The sequence below is a fragment of the Euleptes europaea genome, chromosome 9 (genome assembly GCF_029931775.1).
Source record: "Euleptes europaea isolate rEulEur1 chromosome 9, rEulEur1.hap1, whole genome shotgun sequence".
Classification (NCBI taxonomy): Eukaryota; Metazoa; Chordata; class Lepidosauria; order Squamata; family Sphaerodactylidae; genus Euleptes; species Euleptes europaea.
Window position 1 is genome coordinate 32,648,819 of NC_079320.1, and position 22,525 is coordinate 32,671,343.

At 41.4% G+C, this 22,525-nt stretch overlaps 1 protein-coding gene across 1 annotated transcript in view; it reads left to right on the forward strand.

The window, feature by feature from the left end:
- AFG2A (AFG2 AAA ATPase homolog A) overlaps positions 1 to 13,054 on the forward strand; it is a 202,726-nt gene extending 189,672 nt beyond the window's left edge. Inside the window, exon 16 of the mRNA XM_056855033.1 lies at positions 12,849 to 13,054. Within this exon, the coding sequence (XP_056711011.1) occupies positions 12,849 to 13,025 (177 nt within the window). The 3' untranslated portion in view covers positions 13,026 to 13,054. The remainder of the gene's footprint in view (positions 1 to 12,848) is intronic.
- Positions 13,055 to 22,525: the final 9,471 nt, after the last annotated feature.

The following is a 22,525-nucleotide window of genomic DNA, read 5'->3' on the forward strand; positions in this document are numbered from 1 at the left end:
ATCGTATGGAAGCAGTATTCTCTAAGATATAATGTGGTGATCACCAGATAAGGGAAGAGAGACAGCAAAGGGAAAATCATATCTTAATTAATTCCCAGTGCAAGATAATCTCTAGCTTTTCAGTTTGTAATGTGGAATTCCCGTTTAGTCATTGTGGCTCACAGCCATTGATGGAGCTATCGTCTATTGGTTTCTGAATACTAAAAATCACAGTGAAACTCAGTGGCAAATTACTCTAAGTACAGAGTTAAGATAGGGGAACAGTATAATCTAAGTACCTCAGAGCAATAAAATCTGCATCCTTAACACTGTACTCATCCTTAACACTGTACTCAGACACACAAGGAATTGAAAAATCTAAAACTTTAGAATGGCATCTAACAACCATGCAAAAATAGTATAAAGTATTATCAGTGAGAGAAAATGCATGCATTTAATTAGTGCATGTGAATGTATAAGATGGAGGGGTTGTAAAGAAAATTGGTTATATACTGGTCAGTTGTAAACCAGCCAATGAGGCACAGTGGTTAAGGTGTCAGACTAGGATCTAAGAGAACCGGGTTCACATGTACCACGAACCTTCCCGGGTGGCCTTGGGCCCATCACTCCCTTTCTCAGCCTAACCTACTTTACAGGTTTGTTGTGAGGATAAAAGAGGAAGACAGAACCATATGTACATTTCTGAACTCCTTTGAGGAAGAATGGGATAATAATGCTATACATTATTTTACATAACCACTGGTTCATTAAACTGTCAACTACATCATGCTGAAACATGATATGGTAACACTTTCACAAAAAGTGGATTAGGCCTATCCATTGCTGCCACATGGGCTCTGCCAGCTGATGCCTGCCACTCATCCTTCTGCCAAAGCCATCCCACCTTGAGTTACACAAACTAAGGGCGATACATCCAGTGATTTATCTCCTCGCAGTTCCAAGGAAGCTGATGGGCCCCCCGCCCTGCACAAACAATTTTGGTTGGTAAAGGGAAATCAGTTCAGTTTCTTGGGACCATGGTAAGAGAACTAACACCTGGAACCCTTTCCCTTTGACCTTTCCTAAACAGCAAGACAGAGCCAAATACCTGCGACTCTGGCCCTTTCCTTCCTTAGTGGCCCCTAAAGGCTCTAGGTTTTGCAGAGTGGTAGAGGTAGAGGTGGTAGTGGTCACGTCCCAGATGTCGTGACAAAAGGCAGGTTTTCATAGGAGTGTTGGTATATTACACCTGATTTTTCCAAATTGACCTGGAAAAATCATGGGTGATATCTAAACAGACCTATGATGGCCATACTGTGAGAAGGAGGGATACAAGAACTTAGAATCCTAGAGCTAGTAATTACCCAAACTGGATTTTATATCTGGAAAACCATATCACTTCCATGTCTCATAACATCTATAGGGCAGATAAGCCCTCAGTTTTGTGTGCCTATCTTTAAAATTCCTGTCTAAGTAAATATGGAACTGTTGTGTGGAGCTAGCCAACAGAAACTCTGAGACTTGATCCTCTTGATCCTTTCAAAGATGTTGTCAAATCTCTTTAGCGCAAAAATAACACAAATGCCATACAATCTTGGAAAGACACTGGTATTATTTCTCTCTGACTTGTGTATGTTGGACAAGGTTGAGGACTGAAAAACAAGGATAAACAGAGTTTGTTCTTGACAGGGCCATGCATGGATGCATCAGTTTTCATAATCCAGATGCACAGTCTGTGCAAGAGCTTGCAGGGTTTTTAAAATTCTGCTATTAATAGTGGTGTTGTTACAAGGATTCAGCTCTAAGTCCTGGGCAGAACACACACACAAGCACACGCACATCAGGTCTCATAGCAATAGAAGCATATGTTTCCGTGACTTTGCTCTCTGGGAAAATACTGCCTGCGTGGATAGGGAAGCTACAGCAATGAGGGGGAGGAGGACGAAATTGCCTTTTCCTCCTTCTGCGATCAGTGGACTTGTCCTGGTGGAAGAGGCACAAAGAGCAATTTCATCCCCTCTCTTACTGCAGCCTTCCAACCCATATGGCTGTTAGACCGCATGGGTCCCATGTCCCATGGGACTAAATTTTCCATGGTTGGAAATGGCTGCTGGGAAAGACCTGCAACCGTCATCCCTTCAGATCACTAACAGATCACTGGGTCCAACCCAATGACTGACTTGGCTTCTCAATCCAAGTAACTTGCTGTGGCTGCTTCTCTGGAACCTTTTGCTGCTGAGAGCTTGATGTTGTTGCTTGATTACAACCCTACCTCTCTCTTGGCCTGACTATAAACACACCTTGTGCTTTCGGCACGGCTGTTCCAGCTTCCTACCCTGTGAGACTAGTTAAGTCCCACTTAATCCTGACACAAGATGAGATGCATCCAGTGCCATTAGACTGTTCCAAGCTTCAACCAAAATTTGTCATCTGTTGAGAATTTGCATATTCCTTCAGCCGTCTGGTATTTCTTGGAAGTGGGGGTATATTTGAAGTTAAGGAAGGTCCTGTTTGCTATGTACATGGCTACATAATGTGAATTTCAGTTAATACTGGAACTATCCGAGACCTTGGTAAACAACTAAATATCATTTGATTCATACCACAGGCACAGTGTTCCCTGATACATAATCAAGCACAGGCAAATCAGTAGGAAGTTGTACAAATAATGGCTGCTTTGGCAATTGGACTTTATGGCATTGAAGTTCCTTCTCTCCCCAAACCCTGCCCTCCTGAGGCTCCACCCCAAAAACCTCCTGCCGGTGGTGAAGAGGGACCTGGCAACCCTAATATACTTCTCTAGGCTTCTTTGTAGATCTTTTTTGTCATTAATTTGGACTTCTTATTACCTTGTGGTTTTGAGGCTCATTTTCAATACATTTTCAGCATATTTGTGTTTTCCCCTTGATGGTAAGACAATGTGGTGTTACCTGTTAACATACAAATATGTTTTCTTATTGTATTTGTATCAGTTTCAGTGTCTGTCTTGCTAGGTACTTGTGCAAGAGTTGGGCACACATCGTATCCTCCATAAAGGATTGCAGCTCTCCAACTCTCCTAGAAGGAGGCAAGTTAAATATAGACCTTTCTGTGGTCCTGTGAATCCACAGTTGTGCTAAGTGATTTTTTGGCCTGTGTACTAGGATGATATACTTTAGAGGGCCTTTCTGCACTTTCCCTATTCATGTTAACATGGGGGAAAGGAAAGCATGGAGATGTTCCCACAAACATGTTTGTGGAGAGAGTCAAGCAGTAATAGATGTTAGCCATCCTTCCTCTTTAGGTCTGGGTGTCACTCTGTCTTACAGGCAAAGCAAGTTAGCTGCCTTGATGGTGTACAGACCAATGGAGGAGTATGGTTGCAGGACCAGAAAGGCCTGTAGCATTCTGTTGCATGGATCTCTGGCTATTTGCACATGCCTTTGGGAAGTACAACTAGCAGTCTGAGAACAGTGTTCAGCAAAAGGTGCCTGCAACTTTCTGAGCAGCAAAAAATGGCAAACTACTCTGGTCACCATTCAGAAAATATGTATGTGCTACCAGTGTCTGAAACAAATGGAAGATCGAAAAGACTTTTGGAACCAAGAATACTTCTCATGAGGAAGTATTTAACTTCATAACACAATTTCCTGTGTGTTGGATTGTCTCATTGATGTCACTAGAAAATGGAACAGTCTTTTAAATGTTTTGGAGCCATTAATTAAAGTACATTCGAGAGCTGATATGACAGGTAACCTTGAAAAGTTCTCATTTTCTCTTTGTTTTTTTAAACAAAGCATGGCCAATACTGCTATGCATTTACTGAGCCTATGAAGTGCTATGTAGATCTAAAAAGCACAAATGACATGGCCCCTATCCCAGAGGGCTTTAGATGGCCAAGAGGCGAGGCAAGGAATTAATAATGTAGAACTGAGATGTGATAACAGTGTCAGATGGTAACAAAAAGGCAGTTTGTGTCTCTAGAACTGTTCAAGGAATGTGTTAAGGAAAATGTGTCTTAAATAGGGACTTGAAAGAGGAGCAAGTCTGATAAACAGAGGAAAGCTGTATCAAATTCCACAGGAAACGTATGTGTGTACCATACATGTGTCTTTTTCCTTTCCTATGTATCTTGTTCTGACAGGATATCTATTAATAGATGCCCATCTTATCACCAGCTGAAACAAATGCCTGAATTCTCAGAAGCTGATAGCCTACAGCTTCTGAGAATTAGCCTGTTCTCTCTGTGAAATTTGAGTCTGATAATCTATCTGGATTTTCTTTTTTCGGAATAGGATTATCAGTATTTAATTTATTGTGAAGCTGTAGTTATTTAGGCTAGTTTTTGCTTTCTCAAATCTGTATTGCAGGTTTGCTGGTTATTACATCTGACTCTGTCTTATAAACATGGAGCAAAAATGGAATTGCAGAAGAGAAATCCCTTGACAATTAATAGTGCCGTATTACCGGAGTATCCTGGCCACAGAAGGGATCCAGTGGATCTGACAGTCCAAATTCCTGACTTGAAAGAATGTTTTTAACAGATGCTATCAATTTTTCCCTGGAAGCCTCAAAGATGGAGTTTTTGTAGCCTGCTTAAGCAGTTTATTTTATTGCTTGATCTGTTTTTATAGTTTCGCCATTTTTCCTGATGTGTACCATCAGCTTATTTTAATCTCTCCTGTATTCTCATTTTGGGTCATAGCTTTTGCATAAGACAAAACAGTTCTACTTCATTCTAGTGTTCTCCTTTTCAATATTAGACCTGTCCACACTTCTTTTCTAGAAACCCAAATGTGCTTGGTTCCTGAAGCAGCTCAAAGTATTACTTGCACTGTAGTCTGCTCACAACTTGCCCCTAGATGTCTTTGAGCTTGTCAGTGCAGTGCCAATGAATGAACAGTGTTCTAAATGCATCTTATGTGCACTAAGTTGCATGGTACTTTTGCTATCTTGAAATATTCCACATTCATAAAGGTATTAATATACTGCATGTATGGAAGCTTTATTGGAGAGTCTACAGATACGGTAGAGAATGTAGGATATTCTTAGAAGGAATTGGCAATGGCTACAAATTAAATTTTCTCAAAAAGAAATAACGCTTAAAAATTTTTTAACAACAAAGGAAGCTTACTTTTGCACTGAAGTATATGAGTGTAGTTAAGTTCCACAAATTTAGCTGAAACTAGCACTTGGCAGAGAATGTTGTTTAAAAATATTCTGTCTCAGCATGTGCAAACTTGTTTTTTTTTTTTAAAAAAAAAATACAGAATTCTTTTGTTAAAGGTGCAGTCCTGCCACATCTTTGCCAGAGTGATAGGATCTGTATCAAATCAGTGTGTTTTGGAAAGTGACCTGCATCTGGTGCATATAGTTACAAGTATTAAATTGGAATTTACATTAGATATATTTGCTTGGAAAGGAACCTTGTGTAGTAAAAATTTACAAACAGAAGAAACCAAGCTTCTGAAGGACTGAGACTGTACCCTGAGGGTACTAATTCTTAGAATGATTGAGAATGAGCACTCTCTTTGTAACAGCTCCATGGATACATAAGAACATAAAAAAGGCCCTGCTGGATCAAACCAAGGCCCATCAAGTCCAGCAGTCTGCTCACACAGTGGCCAAACAGGTGCCTCTAGGAAGCCACAAACAAGATGGCTGCAGCAGCACCATCCTGTAGAATGGTGCTTTCTACCATACAATGTAGAAAGGTTTGGCCCAAGTGTCTAACACAAGCTTCTCCATTTGTTGTATGGCCTGTGTGTTAATTCTAGGAACTCATTTCATTTGCTGCCGTTTCACTCTGTCTCTGAAGACATATGACAACCAGATGTGCATCAGTAGAGGGAACCAAATATCATTTGAATACATGATGCAGGCAACAGTGAATCTAATTTTTATAACTGGCCTGTGATGTTAACTCATTTTTCCAGGAACATTCACACGGCAATATTTTCCCCAAGCCGCCTAACCCTCTCAGTTGTGGCTCTGGGATGCAGCGTGTTATAACTGTGTTAAGAGTTTCTCCATTCTAAAGCACGGGGTGGGGGATTCCCCTTCTGGTTTGGCGGTTTAATAATTTTTAGCAAATTCACCCAGGCTCAGTTGACACAATGCTATTCCATCTTTCTTTCCTTTATATGTGTAAATTTGTACGCTTCTGTTTTAATCATTTATATTTCCTTTTAAAAATGCATGATTCTTGTTATGCCTTGAAAGCTTTTCATGTGTGGGTCTTTATCATTCCCATTTTACAGATGGGAAACTTAGCATGTGGGTGAGCTTGGGAGTAGATGGGGGGCCTGTACAGAAAACTGGTGAATTGCAAAGGTATTGAAAAGTGGTATTGTAAAGAGTGGGACTTGCAGATCCCCCCTGCACAGATATGCATATTCCACAGATCACTTCTGAACTCTCCTCTAGAATAATTCCAGAAACCTAGTTGGCACGCCTTGTTATAAGTGAAAACAGAAATGAAGTTTGCTCCTACTTATTTTTTTCCTGCCAGCTTGAATGTAAAAATCAGTGTCTCATTTGCACGTGTGAGCACAGATCTTTCAGGAAAAGATGACAACATCAACCAGGCTTCAGCTTTCATGATCATAAGGATCCACTTAAAATGCAGCATACGGCGAGTGTTCAGGTACCAAAGAATGAGTAAAACAAGACCAGAGCTCAAGGACAGAATTTTTTAAATTCATGATTACATGAAGTTTCATAGCATCATACAGGGATACCTTGAGTGGCAAATAAAGATGTCTGAACAAGTAGCTCCTTGCTCAGGAAAATATTGTGGCCTTATTCTCTTCTAATTTAAACAGTGACACCTGTTGATTTCTTCTGAGCTTCATTTGTGATTTAAGCAGGTGCATGTGGCTGGGAGAAAAAATAAAGTGTTTTTAGCTTTGACCTTTGGGATTTTCATCCTCACCCCCCCCCCAAAGCCTCACGTTGGAGCCTTTTCACTGTCCTGCATGCTGAGTGGGAAAGTTGGTGTTTCCACTCTCTAATCCCACTTTTTAGGGTGCCTAGGCACCCCTGCCATGTTAGCGTGTCGTCTTGCAGGTAGCCTTCCTCCGGGAAGCACCACAATTTGCACTATTCACAAACCACCACAGGATGCCAATCTGCTTCAGGTTCCTAATCCTTTTCTCACGCAGTCTGTTGTAACCATCTACAGGGGGGAAACAAGCTTGAAAGAAAGGGAAAGGAAAATGAAACACAATGTGCAAGGCCAGCCTATCAGGCTGCCAGTTGCCGCACATACAATCGGCACCAGCTGCAGCCCAATTAAATTCAATAGTTCACAGGTGTTCCTGGCAGACGATGCATTAACTGAGCCACTTTCTTGAAAATACCTAAGACTGGAGCACAGAAGCTCATTTCTTTCTCTCCCTCTCCCTCAGTCTTTTTAAGAATCTTTAAAGCTTGTTTGGAGCACTTCAAGTACAAAGAAGTTGAAAGGAACTTTCAGCCCTTTGGAAGAAAGTTAGTGCTTCAAACCACAATGGATCTGACTCAAGCAAGCTGCACCAGCCATTCATCTTGGCTGATTCATCCTGGCAGATGAATTGTCAGGTTATCAGCACATGGTTTCAGGAGCAAAACAGTTTATCCTAAAAGTGTTTTCACCCAGGAAGCCACAACTGATTGACAATGAGTTTTGTTTTGCTTAATTTAGACCTGTTTTAATATTAATCTCCATTCTAACATGGAACATTCTTTAAAAAAAAAAAACCAGTGACTGATCAAAGGCATTTGATTTCAAAATTATTAAGGTGTCCTCTTGTGCAACCTGTCGCACCTGGTGAAATTTCTGCTATTCCCCCCCCCCCCCCAAGATTAGAGCTGCAGCTCTGTCTGCTAGATGTATTCAGCATGCAGGTCGCCTGGCAGTTTTGCTTGAACCCGACAGCCCTGTCATGTTTCAAGTATTCTAGCTCTCATTCTTGCAGAGAAGGTGGGTGGACGGCAGTGTATGCCCAGAGGTTTAGGAATAATAAAATTGCTAATATGTCAACATGGTGGTTCTTTTTGCAGCAGGTAATTTAATGCAATTGTGTAACCATCTGTGGGGAATTTCACATCTACAGTGAGGGAAAAAAGTATTTGATCCCCTGCTGAATTTGCCCGTTTGCCCTCTGACGAAGAAATGACCAGTCCATAATTTTAATGGTAGGTCTATTGTAGCTGTGAGAGACAGAATAACAACAGGAAAACCCCCAGAAACCCAGAAGACAAAAGTCAGAGATTGATGTGCATTATAATGAATGAAATAAGTATTGATCCCTTTGCAAAAGATGACTTAGTACTTGGTGGCAAAACCCTTGTTGGCAATTACAGAGGTCAGACGTTTCTTGTAGTTGGCCACCAAGTTTGCACACATCTCAGGAGGTATTTTGTCCCACTCCTCTTTGCAGATCCTCTCCAAGTCACTAAGATTTCGAGGCTGATGTGTAGCTAATCGAACCTTCAGCTCCCTCCACAGATTTTCGATGGGATTAAGGTCTGGAGACTGGCTAGGCCACTCCAGGACCTTAATGTGCTTCTTCTTGAGCCACTCCTTTGTTGCCTTGGCCGTGTGTTTTGGGTCATTGTCATGCTGGAATACCCATCCTCGACCCATTTTCAATGCCCTGGCTGAGGGAAGGTGCTCACCCAAGATTTGACGATACATGGTCCCGTCCATCGTCCCTTCTATGCGGTGAAGGTGTCCTGTCCCCTTAGCAGTAAAACACCCCCAAAGCATAATATGTCCCCCTCCATGATTGACGGTGGGGATGGTGTTCTTGGGGTCGTAGGCAGCATTCCTCCTCCACACATGGCAGTTGAGCTGATGCCAAAGAGCTCGATTTTGGTCTCATCTGATCACAACACTTTCATGCAGTTCTCCTCTGGGTCATTCAGATGTGCATTGGCAAACTGCAGACGGGCCTGTACATGTGCTGTCTTGAGCAAGGGGACCTTGCGGGCTCTGCAAGATCTCAGTCCTTCACGGCGTAGTGTGTTACCAACTGTTTTCATGGTGACTATGGTCCCAGCTGCCCTGAGATCATTGACAAGTTCCCCCCGTGTAGTTCTGGGCTGCTTCATCACCGTTCTCATGATCATTGCAACTCCACGAGATGAGATCTTGCATGGAGCCCCAGACCGAGGGAGGTTGACAGTTAGGGTTAGGGTTAGGGTTAGGGTTGTCACCTTCTCACCAAGCTACTTGGCAATGGTCTTGTAGCCCAGTCCAGCCTTGTGCAGGTCTTGTCCCTGACATCCTTGGACAGCTCTTTGGTCTTGGTCATGGTGGCTAGTTTGGAATCTGATGGATTGATTGTTTCTGTCAACAGCAGAACCCTAACCCTAATCTGGCTGGTTGATAGGGGATCAAATACTTATTTCACTCATTATAATGCACATCAATCTCTGACTTTTGTCTTCTGGGTTTCTGGGGTTTTTCCTGTGGTTATTCTTTCTCTCACAGCTACAATAAACCTACCATTAAAATTATGGACTGGTCATTTCTTCGTCACAGGGCAAACGGGCAAATTTAGCAGGGGATCAAATACTTTCCCCCCTCACTGTATGTAAGGCTATTGGACTTGCTGACCAGCTCCCTACCTCCAAAACACACATCCAAATGTGAGATAACAGGCCAACATAGATCAGCTTCACACCAGACTACAGCCATGTCCCAAGCTCAGAACAAGAATTAAAAATACTTGCAAAGTAGAAAACAGATGAGCCTGGCAATTTACTATATATTTGGTCACGTAGGCATAACCCAGACTGATGAAGAGTATTATTCAGGAATTAAGCATGTAGAAAACATGTATTCATTTGCAGACTGGTAAAGCTGAGGCCAAGACTGGTCGCATGGAAGAGTGCTCCAGTCAGAGCAGATAATTCCTGACCATGGCACATACTATATGTCTGTGTAATTATTACACATTCAAGTAATATGTGAAACACAAAACCTGCAGCCTTTATCATGCACATTCACAGATCCGAAGGGAGAGAGGCTTCCTCTGCCAAATAACACTAACACAGACAAACACATAGGATACTGGAGCAGCAGCTACTGGGTGGCTGAGCTTCCTATTGTGACCTTCTTTCTCTCCAGCCAGTGTGAGCCAGTGTGGTGTAGTGGTTAGGAGCGGTGGACTCTTATCTGGAGAGCCAGGTTTGATTCTCCACTCCTCCACATGAGCGGCAAACTCTAATCTGGTGAACTAGGTTGGTTTCCCCACTTCTACACATGAAGCCAGCTGGGTGACTTTGGTCTAGTCACAATTCTCTCAGAACTCTCTCAGCCTCACCTACCTCACAAGGTGTCTGTTGTGGGGAGAGGAAGGGAAGGAGATTGTAAGCTGGTTTGATTCTCCTTAAAAGGTAGAGAAAGTCGGTATTTAAAAACCAACTCTTCTTCTTATTCCCTCAGGTGAAAGTAGGCTGGTGGATACAGAGAGATGTATCACTGGGCCTAGCAGCAGTGATATACTTAATGGAGGAGAGGTCCATCAGTGACTTCTAGTCATGGATCCCTGCCTGGTAGCCCCTGAACTGCCATGTCTACTTCCTTCCACCATGTATACATCCTCTCTGCCAGCGCAGCAGGAGATGCAGCTCTTCTTTATTGTCCATTGGCTCCACTACCTTAGTCCGCAGCAGCCATTTAAAATTTCATAGTTGCATGTGTACCACTGCCTGTACCCCCCCTCGCAGGCAGGTGCAAATTAAATTTACTGAAGAATTGGCTTCTCTCTCTGAAATTGGAAGGAGAGAGGGGGAAAAACACCTTGCCTAGTAGTTGGACAGTAGCGTCTTATATATATTTGGGCTGTCACTGACTTGTCATGTTAGATGCTACAAATTCAGCAGACTTGGTGTTGAGACAGCAGGGGAAAGGTCTGATTCAGTATAAGACAGCTTCATGTGTTGAGACAGTAGGGGAAAAGTCATGGTGAATGATAAGGGAACCGGGTGAAGCCTGTGCTCCTGACTCTGTGAAACTACCAGATAAGCTATCCAGGCACCAAATGTTGAAGTGTGCCATGTCTTAACTTGGAACTAGGATAAAAGTTGTTGCTCCAGTACAATCGGGGCTCAGTCTTTGTGCTTGTTAATGCGGGCTGAGCCGCAGCTGCAATAAAACTGTTTTCTCGACTAACGGTCTCGGGTCTCTCTCCTCCTCGAACCCCCGTTTTTCCGCAACAGTGTCTAGTAGAGATTCTCAGATCTCCTCTGTGTGTCTCTGTGTGAAGGAAAAAATTGCATAGACCTCTTAACTGTAAGAAGCAGCTGGATATTCATCTCGAACATATGATCTTTGACCTATAAGACAGACAGTGAGAAGTAGGACCACAAAAGTATGTAGTGTTCTTTTGAAGTTGCCTGGTAGACATCTTAGGGAATTTTTTAAAAAATCCCACAAACCTCTAAATTCAGGGAGAACAATTTCATGTTATTGAAAAATTGGTACCATCAAAATGGACAAATGCTTATGCATGCTGTTGACAGTGTTTCTTGAAATGGTTGAAGGGGACGTTTGGGCAAGTGGTCTCTATGTATACAGCCTGTGCACAAATAATAGAGGGGGAGGTTGGGCGAGGGAGTATTATTGGTATCCAAAAATGGCTACAGAAGAAGAAAATGTACTAAGATCTCTGTTAACTTTTAAGTTATTTGAAAAATGGCATGCAGTTGTGCTTTCTGTATTAGCTGGTTGGCAACTGCTAGATGTTTCCTGTCCAGGGCAGCGGGGGCAGTTCTTCATCGTATAGTGTCTTTACTGTGTTTTAAAGCATTAAAAGGCACAGCGGTGGAATGATTGCTCTGAGGTAACAGCAATATTGTTGTAACTTGACAAAGCTGTCTAAATCCTCGGACCCCCCTCCCCTCCGGAAGGCTTCCCTAAACGCATGTTAAATCTTCTAAAAATCCTAAGAAATGTTGGCAGCCGTTATTTCAGCACAGGCAGTGGAAGTCTTTTCACCAAATGAACAAACAACGAAAAAATATGCTGAATGGTTGACAAATGCATTTCAGCTGGCTCTTTCATTTGCGCACATAAGGGCGCAATCAATATCAATCACTTTTCCTCCTTACACTGAAAATCGTGGTCTCTCTGTTCATTCCTCAAGCACTTTTCACCACAGTAATGTGTCTTTAAAATGACATTAACATGAGGCTGTTTCCGCTGCCTGAAGTCCAGGGAGCTTAAAGAACATATCTCAGGCTTTGAGCTATTAGCCTTCTTCTCCTTCTGCACTTTTCTGCCTTCCTGCTTTCCACTTTGAATGATTTGCTTTTACGTTGTTGTTGGTTTTTTTTTTTAAGCTGGGGTTTTAAACAAGAAAGGAACAGCTACGGGGGGATTTGATAATCTCTCTGTTGTTTCTGGGTTTTGAATCATCTTCTTTTACTTACACTTGGTACACTTGGTACTCCAGTAACAAACAGCAGATTCAAAGCGCAACTTTGTGTGCCTAATGAATTTTGCCATTCCTTAAAAAAAAACAAAAAACCAGATGCTTCAATTAATATTCACAAATATGATAAAGGAGCTTCTGTTACGTGTTCTGTGCCTCCAGGGGTGATTCACTGCTCATGCAATTACTTTGGGATCTAATCCGGAAGGGGAGCATCGTTGTGGGAGGAGGCAGAAAGTGTGTCTTTGCACTTGTATGGCTGCCACCTGGGGCCCTTCCACTTGAGCCCACCACAAACCCTGCTGAGGTGCTGCAGAGGGAGATGGGCATTTCCTCTAGTGCCAGGGATCCTGCTGGGGCGGCAGCAACATGAGAGGGGGCACCGACCTCAGATCTTCAGCAGATAAACTGTTGCAGTGGAATTGGTTTTAATGAATGGTGTTTTGTTTTGTTTTTCATTTACAGATAACGGCTGTTTGTAGAGAAGCTGCTCTTCTTGCCCTTCAGGAAGATATACAGGCTACAAGTATTATGGGGCAGCATTTTCAACAAGCCTTGGCTCTTGTAACCCCTCGAATTCCATATTCTCTACAGCAGTTCTATGAACGGTATCAGCAGCAGAGTGGGCTGCTTTCACTTTGAGACAGGGATTGATATATCTGTATTGTGGAATGGGGGAATCCAGGAACTCTTCTTTCATTTGAAGTGCGAATATTCTATTAAACCAAGGGGGTTTTGGATAGCAAATTATTTTTGTATGTCAAATGTTCAAAGAGAACTTTGATGTAGGAGTTTTCCTAATAAACTTGCTTGAATAGCCGTTGGGAACCCTGTCAGTGTGATATGAATTGCTGAAATTTCTCCATTAATAATAGCCTGCCATAATTTTGTGTCATTATTATAACCGTACAATGATGCTGCCATCAATTTTGGCCGCTTTCTTTTTCCTTTAGAACAGCAATCCATTGGCTTCTTTTAAAATTCTGTATAATAATCCATTAAACATTTAATTCTCCCTTCTTCCCAATGCCTACCCCAGCATCCAGTTGACCCAATTTTCCTTCTCCCTCTGCAGTCATAATACTAAAGTCAAGGTCGTTCTGAATCTTCCTTCTGCCAGCTGTGTACAACCTGCCCCCCATGCTATAAGCAACCCCTGCTCCCTGATTCTTTCAGGAAATAAGTTCTTCTTGCCCCACTCTAATCACCACTTTCCATATAACCATGCAGACTGAAATCTTCCCCACACCTTCACTGTATCACTTACTTATTTCAAGTGGAACTATGTCAGGAAACTGGGAAAAACCATAAATGGCTACCAAACCACTGCTTTTTCCATACTTGTATGCCTGGAAGAGGAAAGAAGAAGTGAGTATATAACCTCCAGATACGGAGGAAGGAGGTTCTGTAGATCAGAGTTGCCTGTGGAAAACAGCTGGAGTAGAAGAAATATAAAGAGACCGTACACAAAATGGGAAGGTGTCGTTTGACAGATAAATATCCTTATCAGCTCACTATTATCTGCAGGTCTCTTTGTGAGAAATTAGACCCCCATATGAAAAAGTGAACTTACCTAGTGGGGGAAGTACTATTAAAAGCTAGCATGTGATATAAAATCAAACTGTTTCCACATGAAAATTAAAAAGTTGCCATGTTTGGTAACAATTTTCCTGTGAAGATATGCCGAATGGCTGCTGATGTGAAAATGCTATTTTTACCACCTCAAAAATAAGTGAATGAATTGCCTCTCCAAGTCACACCATGGACTGTTTTTAACAAAGATTTGGAAATCTTGGTTTATGTATTTGGCAGAATCTATCCTGAAACATTTACTAAATGATTAATTTATAACATTGACCAGGCACGGAGCTGGGGGAAAGAGCTCCCAGGGCAGGTGGGAGGGAGGGTGTGTGCCAAGCGAGTGCTGGAGCCAGGTGCTAGTGGCCCCCAGGGCAGTCACTGCGACACTGCCACATGCTCGCCTGCCCCTGGCCTCTTGTGCAGCTGCTGTAGGTGCTGCGGGGTGACGACAAAGGGCAGGTGGCGGTGTGCATACCAATCAAGCCATAGGCAGACATTTGCATCCACGGCGGGGCGGTGGCGTTCCTCCATGCCTGCACTAGTGCCCCCTCCTTGGCCCAGGGCATTCGCCCCCCCGACCCCCCCCCCCAAGATCTGGCTCTGACATTGAGCACACTTGCTAACATTCTACTCACATGTGCTAAAATTCTACTCAAAAGGAAGAGGTGTCCTGATTACAGGGTAATGTTTTAGCTTTCTCTAAAGGTTTTAAAACATCTGTTTAATAGGCCAGGTTGTCAAGGGGCTTCAGAACTTAACACTGAAGTTCTAAGAAATTTTACAATTAGCTATAACAATTTACATATAATTAAATAGTGCTTTAGTTGTATTTTTTCCACATATTTACTTAGTAAAAAAAAAAAGCTTCAAAACATGCTCACCTGTTTGGGAAACTGCTGTTTGCTGAAATTTTAACAAAAGGAGAAGTAGGCTTTTTGCCTTTTTAAAGATTAGTGCTGTTAGCCTCCAGGAAATATCCTTGGTTCTGCTCAGACGTAGTCTGGCAGATGGTTATATTTTGGGTTGTGAACGACATTTTTTTCAGGGCCGACTAGTCAGCAGTTAGTTTTTAATCACACTGGTGGTGAAGATGTGCTTAAAAGTTTGTGGCCAATGCCTGGGATAGGTTTGGTTGTATGTAACTTGGCCAAAGTCACCCAGCAGGTTTCCACAGCAGAATGGGGTTTGAACCTGAGACTTCCTGATCCTAGTCTGAAACTCTGTCCACTACATTTTATTGGTTTTTGTGGAGTAGCTTTTTTTTGTTTGTTTGTTTGTAAACCTGGGGCTTTTCTCAGGTTTGTAGAAAGATCTGACTTGTCTGTCCATGGCCCCGATCTCTGTATTTAAGTATCCACAGACGGGGCCACACTGAGAATTAGATATATTGATGAGTGAAGTTCTATCTCCGCTTGGTGCCTTCTTGAAAAATCTTTGCAGTTAATTCCTTATTGCCTCTTTCATTCACTTTGAAAGACTGCTCTAGTCCAACAAGAGAGATCCACACACAGCTGTGGATTAAAGATGCTCGTTATGCAGCCAGCAATGGAAATGTCTGGTATGTCCCACTTTTGTCCTTCTAATTTAATTTTTTTCAATTTTAATTTTCTCTATTTTATCTCTGATAGAAGAAATTTTTTAGGGAGGGTTGTTTTGCTTTTTTAAAAAAAAACTTTTGGCTAACAATGCAAATATATTTACTAACTTGGTAAGACAAGACTGATCGGTTCAGGGGCCTTGTTCCCTGAAAGGCAGCCATCAACCCTAAGGATTGCATGGTGGGATATGCATTGTAACCTTGTGTGACTCCTGGAGAGATGGTGCACATGAAGTTTAAGAAGAAGGATTACAGGGTCACACTTCCCAGAGAGAGTTTGCTTCTGGAGACTTCTAGGCTTTCTTACCCCTGCTCCTTAAGAAGTCCCAGCAACCTTTTTTTTTAACTGGTTGGTTTGAAAGAGATGCTGGTACACTGCTCTTCTCCTTCATGCTCTCCTGCACTCTTGCCCTTCTCTGATGATTACTGATTCTTTCGGATTTGTTACTCATCTTTGGGCCTTAAGGATCTAAACTCTAATTGTGTCTATTTCAGGTATGATATGTTCTTCCCAAATTACAAAAATCTGGAGGAGATGGCGAGTCACTCCATAGAATTGTATTTAGCAAAGATTTTCAGGGCCTTTGTTTCGTTTGCCAGAATTGGGCTATAAAATTTGAAAACCTGAACGGTTCCTGGTTTAAATTGGAGTTGCAGCAGCCAGTGAGCCTGCCCACATGCCCTAAGTGTTTGGGCATATGCATATGTAACCATATATATGCACATACTCTGTACTGTCACTGGAAGACGAGCCTTAGGCCTTTGCCTCTACTGCCTTCCAGGGTCTGAAGCCTAGATTTCCACCCCTCTTGCTCTGAATACCTGTCTGCCTGCCAGCATGTTCAAGCAAAGCCTTTGTCTCTGCTAGGGTTGGGGGGAATGTAACCTGAGTCCAGGCAGCTGTGTCTAATGCCCCACCTCAGCATGCCTTATATAGCATGTTGAAGCAAAGCCTTTACCCCAGTCTAGCAGGATGGGCACAACCCCAGAGAATGAAATAACTTGTACGGAATCAGAAAACCCTCCTCAAACCAGTGAAAAGGTGCAATGATTGGCAGAAAGTGGAAATGGTGTTCACAGAACTGCCAGTCAGGATTATCCTGTTTGGCAGGAAGGGTGGGCAGACTGTTCTGGTTCAACAACATCCCTGTCAGGCATATATTTTCTGAGTCACTTTCTGCCCTCGCTGTCTCTCTTGCTTCCTGGGATAATGAAACAAGACAAGGAGATATCAATAAATAGATTGGAAGGTTTCTGACTGCCCTTGAATGTGGAAAATCTGTTTGTAGCAAGATCATTTATGGTATGTCTTAATGGGTGTCTGACTCAGCTCTTGATTCGTAAATTTCTGCCAGCACATCCCTAGTACTCATATCCAAAAATCCATGCATATCTATAATTATTGTCTTTTTATGTAAACTATGCTTTCAGTTTCAATTAAAAATGGACTTTATACTATACTTTAAATATCTGGTTGTACATATCCAGCTTCCCAGAAAAAACAACACCACAAAACTCGACATTTCACTGCGGTGAACAGAAATCATGGAACGTGATCAAAGTTATCAGATGAACATGCAAACAACAATCCTTCAAGATGAAAGATGCCACCTGTCCAAGCTTGATATAATTGAAGCTACTGAGATCAGCCCTGTTGAATATGCTCAAATAAAAAATGCATAAGAATGGCTATGATTGACTCTGATTTTGAGCCGATGAAGCAGCAACTTCTGGCCACAGTGAGCTGACTTGATGTGATGGTTTAAGTAGGATTGTATACATCCTGGCAGCTCTAACAGTGGCTCTCCTTAGTGCTGTTTCAATAATTTGGACCCAGAGAGGAGGCTGCCTTCAGCTCATATTCATCCCAGACACTTTCCACAACTGACAGGGCTATGTAAAGTTACATAGCTGCCATCTTGTAATGACAGCTCTGGGCAAAAAGAACCCGCCCTTCCATGGAACACTTCCTTTGTTTACAAATATTAAGACATGGAAAATGTTGAAAAGAAAGGGTTCTCCGTACCCCCTGCTAGGGAAGGGGTTCCCAAGGAATGTTTGTTTTACAATGAGAAAAGCTCTTACAAATATTTTCTCTTTCAAAATGATAAGTGCATTTTTAAAGCAGTCTTTAAAAAATAATATTGTTCAGCCAAGTCCTGCTGTTACAAACCTCTTAGATCCAAGGTTCAAAGGTAGTAAGGTTAATGACGATAGCATTGTTATTGCATTTGTCGGGCAAGCAACAGTTTTTGAACTTGGTTTTGGAAAAGAGCTTTCAATTGTTGTATAATACTGATCGCTTTAAGGCATTTGGACCAAACTTGGGAGCCTGCCTGAGCACACATTACTCCTGCAAAATGGTATTAAGGCCTTTGAATCCTCTTGTTTCACAGTTGCTGCTGATTCCTCCATCTTCTGTGTCCAGTGAAAAAAAGTGCTGGATGTTTGAAAACAAACACACACATAGTCAAGGAGCAATCTGATTGGAAAGGATGGAGCTTCTTTAAATTCATCCAAACTTCCCTAAATTCGAAGTTCCTGTTCAGATATTCATAATTATGCATACTATGAATGCAAGGATGGGAGTTGGACTGCGGCCCCAAGCTTCCCAACAGCCATGTGAATAGGCAGACACCAGTTTCAAAAGTAAGAGCCAGCACCTTGGATTGAAATTGGAAACGAACAGGTAACCAGTGCAAGGATGTCAAAATAAACATATGCAAAATCATCTTGCTGCAGATAGCAATTGACCATTTTTGGGCTAACTAAAGGTTTTGAGTTGCCATTGGCAGAAGAGCTGGACTGGCTAATGCTCGTAGTTGATGCTAAGTGAGTCTACTCATCTATTTATCTAGGTTTGGGGCCTTAATTTCCCTTCTCTTACATTAAATCTTTATCCTATGTCACTGTTCCTGTTCATCTTAGGTGGTTCTCCTAAGCCCATTTAAGTGTGCTTTAACAGAGCTAAATGTTCAATTTAGGGGAATCCCATGCAAGCAGATGGTTGAATCTACATTTTCTATTTTCTTGCAAATTGTATGTTGAGCAAAAGGCTCAGTTAACTCCAATTATTGCTACCTTTCCTGCCCACTCTGTGGATTGCCACTGGCTAAATCTCCTTTCAGGGTCTGGCAAGAGGACTACAGAAATGGGCAAAATTGATCTCACGGGCACTAAAACGCACTCTGTGACCAAGTCCTGAAATGATCGTGACTGATTAGGTTTTGAGGACTTTGATGAAGTTTGTTACAGTAGGCTTACTGATGTTTTAGCTCAATCAATATTGTAGATGAGTATTTTTCTTCAGAATTTTTGCTTTTTATGTGACTACTGTTTTGAAGTAACTAACAATGCTGATGCTATTCTGTGAAGTACTGTCCAGTATTTTTTTAAAGGTTTTTGTTGTCTCTAATATTAGCTTTAAGGGCTTTGTTGAACAAATCTCAAAATATGAATTGCTTTTTTGCCATCTGGGAGATATCTTCCTTAAACTGATTGCTTTGCATTCAAACGACATAGACTGGCTACCACTGTCTGATTCCACTTCCAGGATTTTAACGTATGACATTTTTGTAAAAGCTACTTTTGTTAAGACTTCGTAGTAACTGATTAGGCTTTTAACTACAAAGGAGTATTTTATTTTCTAAGCGATTAATAGTAAGCTAGAATCAGCTGGTAGTGCCAACTGCCTTAATAACACAATTGACCACAGAAAGCTTTGTTAGGTCTCTTTTTTGCATTTTCCAGAGAGAACTGGAAGATGACACAATTGTAGGGGAGGCGGTTCTGATTTTTGTAAGTTATTAATCTGCTGAGCATTTGAAGAACACAAACATCTATAACAGGAAGCTGATTTTAACATTCAATTGTGACCGATTAAAAATGGCAAGGAAATCTAAAGGATAAATGGTGTTGTTAAACAACTTCGCTATGGGATCATTTTCTTCCTCATTCATCATCATCATAATCAGTAACAACAACTAGCTTGATATATGATGTATCTAGCTTGATGTATGTAGTTCTGTTATACAAACACTGAAAATGCCACACCACGTGTGATGGGATATAGACTACAACAATAATCAAACACTACTTCTAAGGTCTAAATTATTAAGCAATTGAGGTTTATATAATCATTCCAAAAATGTCCTCAATAAAGGAATGTAAACAAGTTACTGATATAGTGCCAGTGATAGTTTCTGTTGGGTGTGCACATTGACACATTGCTCCAGTGTTGCTCAACTAGCAGATGGCATCATGGGAACAAATCCTTAGATAAAGGGATTAGTGTCTCACCCACATGCCATGCATGTAGAAGGAATGGAGAAAGCCAGTCATAAGATTTATGCTAAACGTTTTCCCAATCTTATCAGATTCCCAAACTGCCAAGAATGTGTTCCAAATCTAAATTACATTGGTGACAAAACTTCAATTCACAACAGAATTCAATCCCTTTAGATAAATCTATCTGAGATCCCAGCACATGAATCACATTGATTGGTATTTACATGGCATGGACTATCCTGCATTAGGCAATCTAGTAAATCATCATTCTCTGACAGAAATGTTATTAAAGAGCTTTGAGCCAACATAAAGCTACATACCAGTCTTCTTAGAAATCAAGTTAACCCAAAAGCTTTGAATCTAAATCATTAGCAGATTGGAACCACTGATCTTCTGTACCTGCCTTGTGGATAATAGATTTTTCATGTGGCCACTATCTGTACTTCAAAATACATGAGGAAAACTAGGGTTAAATAAAAGCTAGTTTTGAAAATAACATTTATTACATCGATTTATGCCAAAACTATAAGTAAAGTTGGATCTGTAAGAGATGTCACCATGTCTCTTAGTCTGTGGGACCAAATAAAAGCTGGACGTATGCAAATTCATGGGGATCAGTTTGATACTATATACATGCAAATGCATTCTAGCCTATCAGATTAGATGTGTATTGGATGTGCAATTTGTGTGTTTGATTGCTATGCTGGCATCTGTGTTGAGTGCAGATTGTTGCTACTCTTTGGAAAGTGAAGAAGGGAGATAGTAGCATAATCAGGACCCATTTTGGACAAAATGAGAGATCTGTAAGGAAGAAACCCGGCAAGTAGACAAGCAACATGAGCAACATCAGTCAGTCAGTTTTTTTATTATGGTCATGGACCGGCAATACAAAACATATATTAGCAAAAGTTTTTTTTACACAAAACCATCACATAAAAATCAGCACAGAACCACAGTAGACTTTGATGGCTGCGTAGAATCTTGCAATTCTATCTGTGGTTCCAAGGTCAAGGTCCACCAGAAGGGAGGTATACCATTCCTCTGAGGACAGGAAAGCTTGTGGACTTTCTGGAAACAGAAATCTAGACCAGATGGGGTCTTCCTCTGATCTCACAGGCCTCATCTGATGACCATATGAAAAATGTGCCAGAATTGACAGTCACAAATATTGAATTGACCTGGTGCTCTGGCATGAGTGGAAAGGAAGCAAGCCTGGAATCTGTGGTTGCCTAGCAACAGCCACTGAGGGAATCTGTTGCTTAAAGCTATAGGTGCTCCCTTTATCATTTTGTGGTTTTGTAACCCCTCCAATGTTTTGTTTTTAGATTTCATATTTTTCTGCAAATCTAGAGTGTTTTTCAGGTTTATAAAAGATCTGTCTTGCCCATTCACAGCTCCAATCAACAGATTTAAGTATCCTCAGATTTAGCTGACTTGCCTATTACTATATAGATTTATATTCTAGAGAGTTGTGGAAGTTAATTTATAGGTGTTTCTATATACTTTTCGAATAAGGGTGAGTTCACACATCCATGTTCGTCACTCAAGTAACTTCACCGTCAAGAGGGGGGGTATTGTATGTGAAACTTCCAACATAGATCAAACACTACCGACAGAGCCTTGGTGTTTGTTTATATCCCACCACATGGCCTTAAACATGTCCTGGAGGCAGCTTATAGCTGTAAAGAAATTAACATAAAAAGAGCGCCAAACGACCATAAAATCTTATCAACTAAATAAAAATACAGCCATCACAACTATAAAATAATAAAACTTTGCACTAAAGGGAAATAAAACACCAGGGCAACCTAAAACATCATTTGCCTCACCTTCCAGATGCCTGCTGGAATTAAAAAGTTGACTAATTACAGGAGGGGAGGGACAAGACTGGACTGTGGAGGAAATTTCAAAGACAGGGCAGGCTACTGAGAAGACAGAAGAACCTGCTGTTCATCCAGCCTAAGGAGGGTCCACGCCTTAAGGAGAGCACTTGGAGCAAAGTCTTATCTGTGGATCTGATAAGGGCACTTATGTTTAGGCTTTAAAGTTTACAGCCAGCACTAAAAACTTCCTGCAAATAGAAAACTTATACAGCACAAAGAGAGCGTCTACCCACAACCCCCCACTTCTGTCTGCTGCTGGTTTTCTGGTTTTTTAATACAAGGGGTTGTGCATCAGCAGTCTGAAGTAATACAATTCACATTTTTTTAATGAAGAATAAAACTTACAAAGACAAACATCTCAAAGAATGTTAAATACATTATAAGTATACATATTTAGATTATGCGTTTTGGCATATAATGAAAGGTTTCCAGTTGCTATGGATCCCCCCCACCCCCCGCAATTTCTTAGCTGAATACACTATAAGATACTTTCTGTCACATTTCAGATCCTGAAAAGTCATAAGTCTATGCGGTGCATTTCTAAACATGTACTCTCAGAAGTAAATCCCATTCAGGGTAAAGGGACTTACTCCCTAGTTGCTTAGTTGCTATAAGAATATTGGCTGTGGTGGCATACTCCATTCAAGCTCATAATGGTTTTTTAAGGGATCCACATAGCAGCAATACCAGTGGGTCAAAAGTCAACTGAACTGTATACAAAAGTATTTCAAAGTCAACTGAATTTCAGTGTTTCAAAGTCAACTGAACTGTATACAAAACTTTTCTTCCCATAC